Consider the following 12,559-nt stretch of genomic DNA (forward strand, 5'->3'; position numbering starts at 1 on the left):
ATTTTCTGTAAGGTAAGGGGGTTCACCTTCTACCATTTCGATTGCCATAATCCCCAGAGACCAGATATCAACTTTCGGACCATAAGCTTTTCGAGTCACCACCTCAGGTGCCATCCAATAGGGGGTTCCCACCATAGTGCTTCGTTTACTTTGCTCAGGGGTGATCTGAGCGCAGAACCCAAAATCAGCTGCAGAGAAGAAAATTCTGTTAAAATCAAGTCAAATTCTTCTTGTTTTTTTAAAAAATGTATATTTATCTTGAGAGAGAGAGAGACAGAGAGAGAGAGAGAGAACATGAGCAGGAGAGGGACAGAGAGGGAGGGAGAGAGAAAATCCCAAGCAGGCTCCATGCTGAGCATGGAGCTCAATCCCATGACCGTGAGATCATGACCTGAGCTGAAATCAAGCCAGACACTCAACTGACTGGGCCAGCCAGGAGCCCCTAATTCTTCCTAACAAAAGATCACTTTCAGATATGGCTGTACCTTCTTTTGTTTGACACTGAGCTTCTATAACTCCCTAGCTCATATCTATTATTATGTGATCTCTCCAGTGGCCCTGATTTTAAAAGGGTCTGAAATAACTGATTACTGTGATGTCATTTTCCCTAGACCTCAGTCTGGTTCCCTCCCCATTACTGTTCCTTTCAATTTATAGAATCTTTCAGTTTTCTATTTAGGTATTTGTCATCCAGCCGATGGAAGTCAATAGAAATTCTGAAATGTTAACCCCTTAGAATCTGGCCATGATCTACAGGAACACAGAGTTTGAAAAAATTCTTTATTTCAAACTGGGCTCTAAATGCCTTAAAACTAATCACTTCCAATAGCCATTTTCTTCTTAAGATAGACAGTAAATGAGCAGAAGTTCCCCCCCACCCCAATACTCTTTCAAACACCATCTGAACCAAAATACTTACTCAATTTAACAGAGCCATCCATCCCAAGAAGAATATTGTCACTCTTTATGTCTCTATGGATCACTTGGTTTGAGTGTAAGAAATCCAAAGCTTGGAGGCACTATTGAATCAGAAAAACAAGTTCTAATGATATCAAAAAGAATTTAAAAACAATTTACATTTCGTTTCTAGATATAATTGGGGCAAAGGTATACGTTTGTATTGTCAAGTAAAATAGATTACTATTGTATTATCATTTTGAAATTACATTATCATTTACATCAGTGCTATAGCTTAGCAGGATACAATATAAAAGCTTCTGAGTCAGAATAGGTCATGCAGGGTGGTGATGTGCTAAATAGCACTAAATCATTATATAGCCAAACTAACCAATTAATAATCACACTTTGACCTAGGTATCTGGAAGGTACAGATTCAGCTTGGTCTTATACAGGTGTACAATGCTTCTGCATCCATGGTATTTAATTCAGTAGGCCTGAAGTGGGACCCAGGAACCTGGCTTTAAAATGAGTGCCCCCCCTCCTACACTGTTGGTGGGAATGTAAACTGGTACAGCCCCTCTGGAAAACAGTGTGGNCTAGGCTATGAAATGGCTACAGTTACTTGCTTGGAAATGGCTTTGCATCATGCAACATGGAAACCATAGACTCAGGGTAGAATATTCTCCTAAGTATTATAAGCTTGCTTCACTGCATGAATAGAAAATATGTGTGTTCGGTGGATATGTGTACATCCTTGGGGAGGAGGAAAGGCAGATGGGAGGAAAGCAAGGGGTGAGTGAACCATTTAAAATAAAACACAAGCAAAGACTAGCTGAAATTACTTGGTTTTGTGTTCTTACCATTGGTTTTCAAGTTGCAGTGGGTCAGAGCTCCTATTTGTACCTAGAGACAACCTCACCACAATGAATGGGGTAGAGGGTAATGCCCCAGATGAGACTCCAAAGATGAATGTGTTTTTAAATGTTGAAAAAAAAAAAAAAAAGAAAACATGTCCTCTGTCTAACTCGAAACCAGAGATACGACACCGGTATTGGAAAAGAGGCAGACTCAGGCCCCCCTGGGCTGAGGGAGGAACTTGCTTAAATTGCCTTCTAGAGAATAATGGGATTATAGTGGTTCGGATTTCATATGGCTCATGTTGCACGCGCAGTAAAAAATCATTAGCGTGTAAAACTCCCCCAAATCGGGAAAAACTTCCGTGCCACCATTACTGTGTTCCGTGTTCATGGAGACTACAACATGCAGGCCGAGCATTCATCTTGTGAATGGCATAGCAGAACTCAAAAGATCCATAGCAAAATAACCAGAATATACAACAGGTTGGGAAGGGAGGAGTAGGAAAGTGCATTTAGGAAAGGATTTAATTTAAGGTTAGGCTCTCCAATTTTTTTTTCATAGAAAAGATGTGTGATCATTGTTTTGAAGTTCTACACATGCTGAATAATCAGAGAAAAAGAATTGCTGGTTTTAGTGTTCTCAGTTGCTAGAAATGCTCTATTTTCTTACCTCTCTGCAGACAGCTGCTATCTGTCCTTCATCCATACAGGTCTCGGTGACCACATCAGTCAAAGAACCACCAGCCAAGTATTCCATGACCACCCATAGTTCATCACCCACTAAGTAGCTATAAGAAAAGAATTAAAAAGACTTTGACTCAGATCTCAAGAAGTGGGGACTCTTATATATCCCCATTAAGGTAATTTACAGTTAATATCTTCATTTGGCCATATTATATAACAAAATGAAAATTTCCTCACAGTGATGAGATACTTCCTTAGCATTAGAGAATATGCATGAAATTCTAAGGATCATCAGATATAACTGTGCACCATGGAGGAAGGAAAAGAGCATGGAGGCCTCTGGTGACTGACTACTTTCACTCATTCCNTGACTTCTTGGACTGAACTGACCCACGGTATACAGATTTAGAAGATATTCATTCAGATCAGCATTGTTTTTGATGCTACTGTATTAATTACTGAGCTGTTTTCAAGCAGTTTCTGAATCAAAGAGACTCCTGTTTGCAATGGATTTACTGTGCTGAGGTCTCAATCCTCTAGTAGAAGTCAGGGGCAACATGCCCATTTTCTTTAGGTACCTATTGAGGAGCACACCCAGATGATCAAACACGGGGAGAAAGATCACCAGAGCCCTACAATTTGGGCAAACTCAAAACATCTGGAATCATCTGAAGGCACATTAGCAGAATGATTGGGTCTCTATTCCCCTCCTTGCCCCCACTTATCAAGAGATAAATTTTGGTAAATGGAGTGACCCCAACGATCCCATCCTGCCCTAAGTTTGACATCAATATGAAGCAAGCCTTTCTATCCAGTGGTGCTCAAACTGCAATGCCCATAAGATTCACCTGGGGAGCCTATTAAACATAAAAATTCATAGGCTCTACCTGATCAGTAACAGAAAGTATCGTAGAAATCTACATTTTTTACAAATGCAATTTTGCCAAAATTAAAAAAGCAGAGTGAAGTCCCTCTGCTACAGATAGTCCCTAAATGGTACTTTATGAATCAGGTTTCTACTGTAAAATTTCTTTCCTTTTTTTAATCCCCCTTCTCCCCCTTCTTTCTCTACCACTGGTCTACCTGGCACAAAACAAAGAAATCAAAGATTTTAAGCTCATTGAGGTTGCAGACCTAGTCTTACTTCCTTTATATCCCCCCAGAGTACACAGCACAGTGGTGCTAAACAAACACTTACTGAAATTGAATGAGACAGATGTTAACCACAAGTGAAGAGTTAGCACTGTCTTTAAATGCCTATTTATAACCCACTGCTAATACCACTGATGAAAGAGACATTAATTACCTGGTCTAGGAAAAAGGTTTGAGATTAAAGTCTCAATTCCCTAGACCTCACTGTCAGTTAATCACAAAGTGCCCATTAAAGCAGGGCCATTACAGCCAGCCTTCTTCACTTAGACACCCAGAGACTGCACTGGCTCCAAACAGTTGATGAAACGTTTAAAATGCCGCAGCTCTCCCCTATACACAGTAGTCTATTTCCTGCCAACACGGAGTCACGATGCTCAAAAGGAAATTACACAAACTGCTCATGCTTAGTAGCAAGACCATAAAATGTGTCTTCAACTGTTTGATGGGTGGACAAAGAGAAGTGGGTGCAAATTTAGTGACAGATGTGATACTCTACCATTTTGTCACTTTTGAGAGTTTTTCTAGCATTTGAGAAGCATTTGTAGAAAGGATGCTAAATGAACAGATGCTAAATAATTTGTCAAGAAAAGAAAACAAGTACATAATGAGGGAAACCACTTACCTATCTAAATAATTAACAATATTGGGGTTTTTATTTTCCCTCATGACCAGAATTTCATTAATAATTAATTCCTTTTTGGGCTGCTGTTGAAGGTTCATCTGCTTTATGGCCACCTGGATGATGATTAAAATGCACGATGAGTTACAGTCATTAAACACACACATCCATGTAAGGCATACAAATTCTTTATCTTACAAGGCTCTTTCTCAGTGCCACAAACCCATTCCCCCTTTTCTCTGGTCAATCACGAGTAAACTATCCACTTCAGACACTTTGGACATCTATGAAACAGATTCCCATGTCAACCCAGTGCCGCCCATTTTGTCAGGCATATGCTATCAAAGAAGAAATGTGATCAATATGAATTAAAGTACAATAAAAAATCAGGATTGAATGTTAGCACTCACCTCTTGTCCTGTTGCAATATCTAGTGCTGTATAAACAGTACCTGATGCCCTGTGAAGGTGAAAGTTATTAAATGAATAAGCAATCCAGGTTTTATCCATAGATTTTATTTGAAATAAAATGTAATTATTTTTAGGAGAGGGAAATTAGCAAACTCAAGATTCAAGGATGAAACAACCAAGGAACGTCCCTTTTGTGTGGTAATTACAGCTGAAACAGTCTCAATGTATCCCTTTTGGTGGGTCAGTAAATCCACTCAGACTTTGTAGCACTATGCAGTAATGAATTGAGCAAAATGGCCCTGCTCCTTTTAGGAAGCTCCTGGAATATTCTGAATACTCCCCAGATGTGGTAACAGCCAACATTGTAGTCCTTTGATTAAACTGAAGTATGGTTTAGGAAACAACATGTCATCTCTTGTTTAGGCAAATGTAAATTAACTTTTCCTTTTAGCATATGGACAGAGTGGCTTTTTTCCATAGATTTCTTTTTTTAAAAAAATTTTTAATGTTTTATTTATTTCTGAGACAGCGAGAGCGTTAGCAGGGGAGGGTCAGAGAGAGAGAGAGAGAGAGAGAGAGAGAGATACAGAATCCGAAGCAGGCTCCAGGCTCCAAGCTGTCAGCATAGAGCCCGACGTGGGGCTCGAACCCACGAACCGTGAGATCATGACCTGAGCCGAAGTGGACGCTTAACCGACTGAGCCACCCAGGCACCTCCTTTTTCCACAGATTTCTAACTCTTAAGAATATTTTCATCTTGGGACGCCTGGGTGGCTCAGTCGGTTAAGCGTCTGACTTCAGTTCAGGTCATGATCTTGCAGTTTGTGGGTTCCGGCCCGCATCGGGCTCTGTGCTGAAAGCTAGCTCAGAGCCTGGAGCCTGTTTTGGATTCTGTGTCTCCCTCTCTCTCTGACCCTCCCCTATTCTTGCTGTCTCTCTTTCTCTCTCTCTCAGAAATTTAAAAAAAATAAAAAAAATTAAAAAAAGAATAACAAATCAATTGCACTCAGTGCCATACTTACTTATTGCTGTATCTACCTACACAAAGCAATAACAACATGGCCTTGTTGTTGAGACATTTTTTTTGTTCCTTTTTCAAAATTTCTCAATGGCTTCTACTATGACGTTTCCCTCCAACCTGCCACCCTTTAAAAATCTATCATTCCTTAGGTCCTGATAGTATTCCTGCTTCCGTTCTAACTTCAATTATAGCAGTCCTTTGTTTTGCAAATAGAAATTGTCTAGTGAAGCTGAATTCACAGTAATAATGTTCTGTGAAACACATATGAATTCTGAACCACGTCCCTACCTCTATTCCCAAGAAAAAGGATAAACCTTGTCAATTTCATAGAAATGTTTGTGGTGAGTAAAAGAATAAGGATGGAGATCAGTCCTGTGATTTCTATTTAAAATTTCTAGTAATTGTTGTTTCTCCTTTGCTCTATATATATCCCTTGCTATTTTGTTTTCTGGGTCTAGGATTTCTTTTCTTATGACAGTCATTTCTTTGGCATTCTTCTCCCTTCTTCTACTTGGATGAGCCAAAATATTTCTCCTAAGCCTAGGAAGTTTACATTACCTGCTCCTAATGAATAAAATGAGTGGAGTAGTATAAAGAATATTTGACTACTAAGAGAGTTCTGAGTTCTAATACTTGCCCTATCATCAACAAGCTGTGTGACCTTGGGCCAGTCACTTCCCTGCTCTAGGCTTCAGTCCCCTCAACTCAGAAAACAGTGATCACAATAACAGTAATAATATAGGGAGCATGTTGTGCATGTCAGACACTGCACTAAGAACTTCATATAAATCACTTTATATAATTCTTACCTTATTTCTATAAGGCAAATGCTATTATGTCCACATTACAGACAAGGAACCTGAGACTCAGAGAGGTGAAGTGACCTGCCCTAAGTTAAACAGCTTAGAGTCCATGTCTGTCTGACTCTCTGACCTGTAAAATATAGGCAGTGGACCACATTATTTTGAGAGGGGCAGAGAGAAAGGGTAAGAGAGAATGCCAAGCAGGCTCCATGCTGTCAGCATAGAGCCTGACTTGAGGCTCAAACTCATGGACCATGAGATCATGACTTAAGCTGAAATTAAGAGTTGGATGCTTAGCTAACTGAGCCACCCAGGAGCCCCACAAAATTTATTTCAAAGTAATCTCTACACCCAATGTGGGGCTTAAACTCACAACCACGAGTCAAGAGTTGCATGCTCTACTGACTGAGCTATCCAAGCACCCTAATTTCTAAGGTTCTTTAATTTCATGATGTACAATCTACAAATACTACTTCTCTCTTCATTCTGCATATGTATTTAAATATATATTGGAACTTAACTAAAAAATTGCCCTTACTCAACAGGTGTCACCTGAAGCAGGACTTGCACGTTTCAGAAATTCCTCAGGTTTGAGGGTGATGTTAAATCAGCCTCTCAGTTTTGTTCATTTGAGATTCTGGGTTCAGAGCATGCAGTTGGTGCTCATTAAGTATTTGATGAATGAACAAATTAATAAAAGTCTTTTCAAACAAACATGCAATTGCAACAAAATCTTTCCTTTCTGTGGAGGAATCTTCTACATAAATCAACATAAAACACTTCCCTTGTGGAATAAGCTATCAGATATTTCTGATTTCAGGGGCCAGTTTGAGATTGGTCCTTCTGAATTCAGAATCACCTGGGCTCAAAAGAATAGATCATCTTGATTTGGTGTGTATTTCAACTGCATGAGCCCTGAGCAACTAAATAAATCTGTTTGCAGAATAAGATTCAAAGATGCCTTTACTTGGGGCACCTGGGTGGCTCAGTTGGTTAAGCATCTGACTCCTGATTTCAGCTCAGAACATGATTGTTATGGTTCATGAGTTAGAGCCCCACATCTGTCTCTGCACTGTTAGTGCTGAGTCTGCTTGGGATTCCCTCTCTCCCTCTCTTTCTGCCCCTCCCCAGCTCGCACGTGCTCTCTCTCTCTCTTTCTCTCCCTCCCTCAAAATAAAAAAAAATTAAGGAATGTCTTTACTTGCATATTTCCTTCAGATGCCAAAAAAAGTGACAGTATCTGCAAAATGAGATAATAATAGAATCTCCCTCATAGACCCATAGAAAATTGAAAGGCACAATCTATGTAAGCATTCAGCCCTGTGCCCAGATCAGAGTTAGTGCTCAACACGGCAAATGCTATTGTTATCATTTGTTGTTGATGCTGGTGGTATTGACTTCACAGTAGAGAAGTTATTATGTGTTAGCTGGCCCTTTCCGATCTCTGAGCCAAACCATCCTTGCTAGTGTTTGTCCCTCTTTTGAAAAAGGACAAAGGTAGTGGGGGCGCCTGGGTGGCTCAGTAGGTTGGGCAGCTGACTCTTGATCTCGGCTCGGTCATGATTTCACAGTCATGATCTCACAGTTGTCAGATTGAGCCCCACATCAGGCTCAGCACAGAGCCTGCTTGGGATTCTTTCTCCCTCTCTCTCTGCCCCACCCCTTCCCCTTCTCTGTTTCTGTCTCTCTGTCAAAAATAAATAAATAAAATTAAAAAAACCCAAAAGGACAGAGGCCAAAGGGGACCTATTGGAACACTTTATAGAGATTCCACATCCCTTCTTTTTTCCTTAGTGTTTTTGCCTTTTCCTTTCCATTTGGAATACTTTTGTTGAACAAAAACATATATAAAATCCCTCAATATAAAATAGGAGCTGCTCCAGCTAAAGCTGCTAGGGAAAGACGCTGAAAATTCTTGCCCTGGTGGCCTCCCCCTTATTCACCACCCCATGCCCTGCCCCCACTCCCATTTCCACTGTCCTAGAGGCTAAACTTGTGATTGAGTTGGAGTACAAACGGGATTAGTGTTTAACATCTCCAGAGATTTACCTTTTAAATCCTTGGGTTTTGGGCCCTCCAACCTCCCTCAGCATTTCATTGTCTTAAATTGCTAGAGTCCTACACTGGAATCCCAATATCCTGGGTTTTGTAGCATTCTGTGGTATAGAATTGCCACCAATTCCTAATGCACAGAGGTTTAAAGGCCCTGAAACTCTAGAACATCAGTTATTAACTAAAAAATTGCCTTTTCTCCTCATTCTCCNGTTATATGGAATCCAACCTGACAATAAACTGTGAAAGAAAAAAAAAATTAAAAAAATAAAATGGTGATATTTTCTTCCCCCCCTCTCCCCCACCTCCTACCAAACATATTAAGCACTTGGAATGCACTGCTCTGACCAATAAGTTATTGGTTGGCCCAACTTCTGGCCTTCACAGAATCCTCAATGCAAACTCAGGTACTAACCTGCAGAGTACAATTTAGTGTTTCTTTGCACCTCAAACACATCTCCACACAGCAGCTCTGATGCTTTCCCATATTCCAACATTGAAGATTCAACTGGTATAAATGTGAATGTCTCTCCCTCTCTTATTCATTTGATCCAAGTGCTCTCCTTGCCCACTGACAGGTAATCAACAGTAGTCCTCACCCCCACCTACTCAAACCTTCCTGGGTTCAAATCTCACCAGTTCCTAGTTGTGTGACCCTGGGAAAGTAATTTAAACTCTCCCGTAACTCAGGAATAAAGGAGGAGTAAATGTATACAGTGGTGAAAGCCAGTTCTTCATACACATTGCCAATACATATNCAATCAACCTAATAATAATAACCATTATTAATATAATAACCATTAAAATAATAATAGCCATTATTATTATTAGGAATTATATTTATATTATATTATATTACATTATCTATTTCTACATTTTTTAATGTTTAGTTAATTTTGAGAGCGAGAAAGAAACAGAGAGCAAGAGGAGGAAGGGTAGAGAGAGAGAAGGAGACATAGAATCCAAAGCAGGCTCCAGGCTCTGAACTGCCAGCATAGAGCCCGATGNATATGAAGTTAAAACTCCAAATTCTCTAGTATTTTGGGGTGGTATGCCAAAATGGTCAACATTGTCAATTTAATTTTTATGCCAGTTAATTACAATGATCTCTATTATCTCTCCATTCCAGTTATATCGAAGCCAGATTGCTATGGGGAGAACATTTGTTTATGATGGGGATTTTGTTTATTCCAAAGCTCAGTCACTCAGATGGTATAAAGAAATCATTCCTTATCAGGACTCAAGGGAAAAGAGAGATCATCCAGTTTAACCTCATTAGAGATGGGAAATCGGAAGTCATGAGAGTAGGATGAATGTGCCCCAAGATGACACAGCTAGTAAGTAACAAAAGACTTCCAGNGTCAGCACAGAGCCCGACGCAGGGCTCGAACCCGCGAACTGTGAGATCATGACCTGAGCCAAAGTCGGATGCTTAACCGACTCGGCCACCCAGGTGCCCCGGTTCAAGAATATTAAACCAAGATTGCTCAACTGTTGGGCCTCATCCTCGATTATAGCATGAAGAGTACTGCTGGGTTCTTGGCATCACATTAAATGCTTCATCAACAATTTCTTCTTGACCTGACCAAGCACTTAATACTCAAATGGAAACACTGGCATCTTGCCTAAAGGATCTAGAAAGAAATAAACAATTCACTGTTTCTTCCTTTTCCTCCCAAGACAAGTCCATTTAATTATCAGCAATCTTCATCAGGTTTTGATGTTTCCTGCTAAGAGCCAATGTCAAGCCATGATCATGAGTAGTTGCCAGGGCAGCAACATGGTAAGACTTATAATTTAGATAAATCACTCCAATTTCAGTATGGAAATAGATTAGAGGAGGGAAAGAAAGGCAGGCAAGTGAGGCTAGAAGGAAGTTCATAGACTAAGAGAAAAGGAAGAGGGCAAGATGACTGGAGAGCTCAGTGAGATCCAAGGAGAGCCTTATGGTAATAAGAGACAGGAAGCCAGAAGGATAGGGCAATATTCACACCTAAGGTTTTATAAGCATAAATCTGGTGCTAATGAGGTCACAGGGATTTTAATCCACTTTAAAGATTTAAAGAAACTTTTTAACGTTTATTTATTTTGGAGAGAGAGACAGAGCATGAGCAGGGGAGGAGCAGAGAGAGAGAGAGGGAGACAGAGAATCCAAAGCACGCCCCGGGCTCCGAGCTGTCAGCACAGACCTTGAAGTGGGACTCGAACCTGTCAATTGCCAGATGATGACTCAAGCTGAAGTCGAATGCTTAACTGACTGAGCCACCCAGGCACCCCAAGGATGGTTGTTTTTTTTCATCTACTCTTACTTCTGCTGCCTGAAAAGGCCATCTTGTTTATTGAGCCTTACTCTCTGCTTGCTCTCTGTAAATGGGTGATCTCACTTACTGCTCAGCCTATACAATTTTACAAATGAGGAACCTGGGACTGGGGAATGGTAAAGCAAACTGCCCAAGGCTACACAGTTTGTCAGCAGCTGAACTCACAAATGCATTAGTTTGACTCCACAGCCCATGCTCTGAACTACATTTTTATGTTCCATTACAGAAATTTAGCTTTTTTACATCAATGCTAAGTACAAGTATGATATTTCCTAAAGTATGGCCTTTTATCTACTATGTGAAAGTGCCTACCTAAAATATTTCTCTTGTCTCTAATTTCCTGCTTAACTTAGTCCATGTGCCCCCTTTATAAGCCATTTAGTTTGCTCCTGGACATGGTTTGGTTGATTCCTTTGTCATTAACAATAGGAGATGGTTCTTCTGTTTTCACACTCTATTAAGATTGCTCATGGGGCCAAGAGTGGGCTAGTTCTTATCATACATCTACTCATTTGGTTGAGGCATATGCCCTGTTGTATTCAGGAATGGTGATGAACACTGTTACCACTTATGCAACAACTCTTTCAGAGGGGGTTCCAGTGTTTCCTTTTGTGTAATTTGCCTCTTAAGAATGTATCACTAAATAAAAAAACCATAAAGTTATGTACAGATCATGTTGTCAAAGTACCCTTCTTAAGTACCCAGGATGGAGCCGGGACCAGGTGGTACAGTCTTTACTTACTAGGATTATAGATCGAAACAGGGAATTTTCTATTCCTTTGCTAGGGCATGACTTTCCCCAGAGTATTTGTGGTCATCTAATTTTAAATAGAGCCATAACACACTATGGGTGTGGGGCCAGGGAGCTCAGTGGGTTATAGTCTAGTGATAATGAGGCCACAGTTACAGGGCTTAATCCCTGGAAAGACCAACATGAAGCCTAAGCAGCTGTTTTCACACAGTGCATGCCATTGGTTTCAAGACAGCCTAGACAGGAAAGGGGGGCAGGCGGCTTCATACAAGCTCATTACTAAGGCTGGAAAAAAAAACATAGTGCAATCCCTGCTAATGGTGGTTGATTGAGTGGCATCATCTTTCTTTACAAGGGACAGCACACAACCCAGTGCATTTAAGAGCAATAAGTAGAACAAAAAGTATCTTCCACTGCTTAATAAACATTCTTCTTCACAAATGCTAATGTATTCCCCAATCTCCTTCATCACAAAGGTTACTATAAAGATCAGACTACAACTATTTAGTGCCTCCTAGCTGTGTGCTACCTTGTATGGCCCAAAACAGATCCGATGAGGAAGCAAATATGTTTCTGCTTTGGGTGGTCTTGCCCAAAGAATCACTTGGGTAAGCACACTAGACACCACTTCTGCTCTTGCCATAGTTTCTTGAACAAAGCAAAACAAGTCAGAGGTTTTATTCTCAGCACTTATCCCTGAGTTCTATGCTCTACACTGCTTTGTCAGGTTCTCTAAACAAGCTGTTATTCATCAAGTCCTCTAAGAAACACGTTTCAAAACTATTCATCTTGAATATGGGAACTTTATGTCAGAGGAAGAAGAGGGCTCCTCACTGAGTAGCAGAGATCAGTCTGAGAAATGCCTAACATGATATATTTACTTTCTCAAGCCTTAAAATTAAAATGAATTTAGAGGAAAAGGGACTGAAGTCTTACAAAACAACAAGAAAAAAGGTTTATCTGCAATTACTAATGATTTGATTATATTA

At 40.2% G+C, this 12,559-nt stretch overlaps 1 protein-coding gene across 1 annotated transcript in view; it reads right to left on the reverse strand.

The window, feature by feature from the left end:
* Positions 1–12,559, reverse strand: part of PAK3 (p21 (RAC1) activated kinase 3) — a 107,084-nt gene that overhangs the window by 22,926 nt on the left and 71,599 nt on the right. Inside the window, exons 10-14 of the mRNA XM_077776455.1 lie at positions 4,623–4,671; positions 4,216–4,328; positions 2,428–2,545; positions 920–1,019; positions 3–188 (exon numbers count right to left, since the gene is read on the reverse strand). Coding sequence (XP_077632581.1) covers positions 3–188; positions 920–1,019; positions 2,428–2,545; positions 4,216–4,328; positions 4,623–4,671 — 566 coding nt within the window. The remainder of the gene's footprint in view (positions 1–2; positions 189–919; positions 1,020–2,427; positions 2,546–4,215; positions 4,329–4,622; positions 4,672–12,559) is intronic.

Source organism: Crocuta crocuta, unplaced genomic scaffold, assembly GCF_008692635.1.
Source record: "Crocuta crocuta isolate KB4526 unplaced genomic scaffold, BGI_CrCroc_1.0 scaffold238, whole genome shotgun sequence".
Classification (NCBI taxonomy): domain Eukaryota; kingdom Metazoa; phylum Chordata; class Mammalia; order Carnivora; family Hyaenidae; genus Crocuta; species Crocuta crocuta.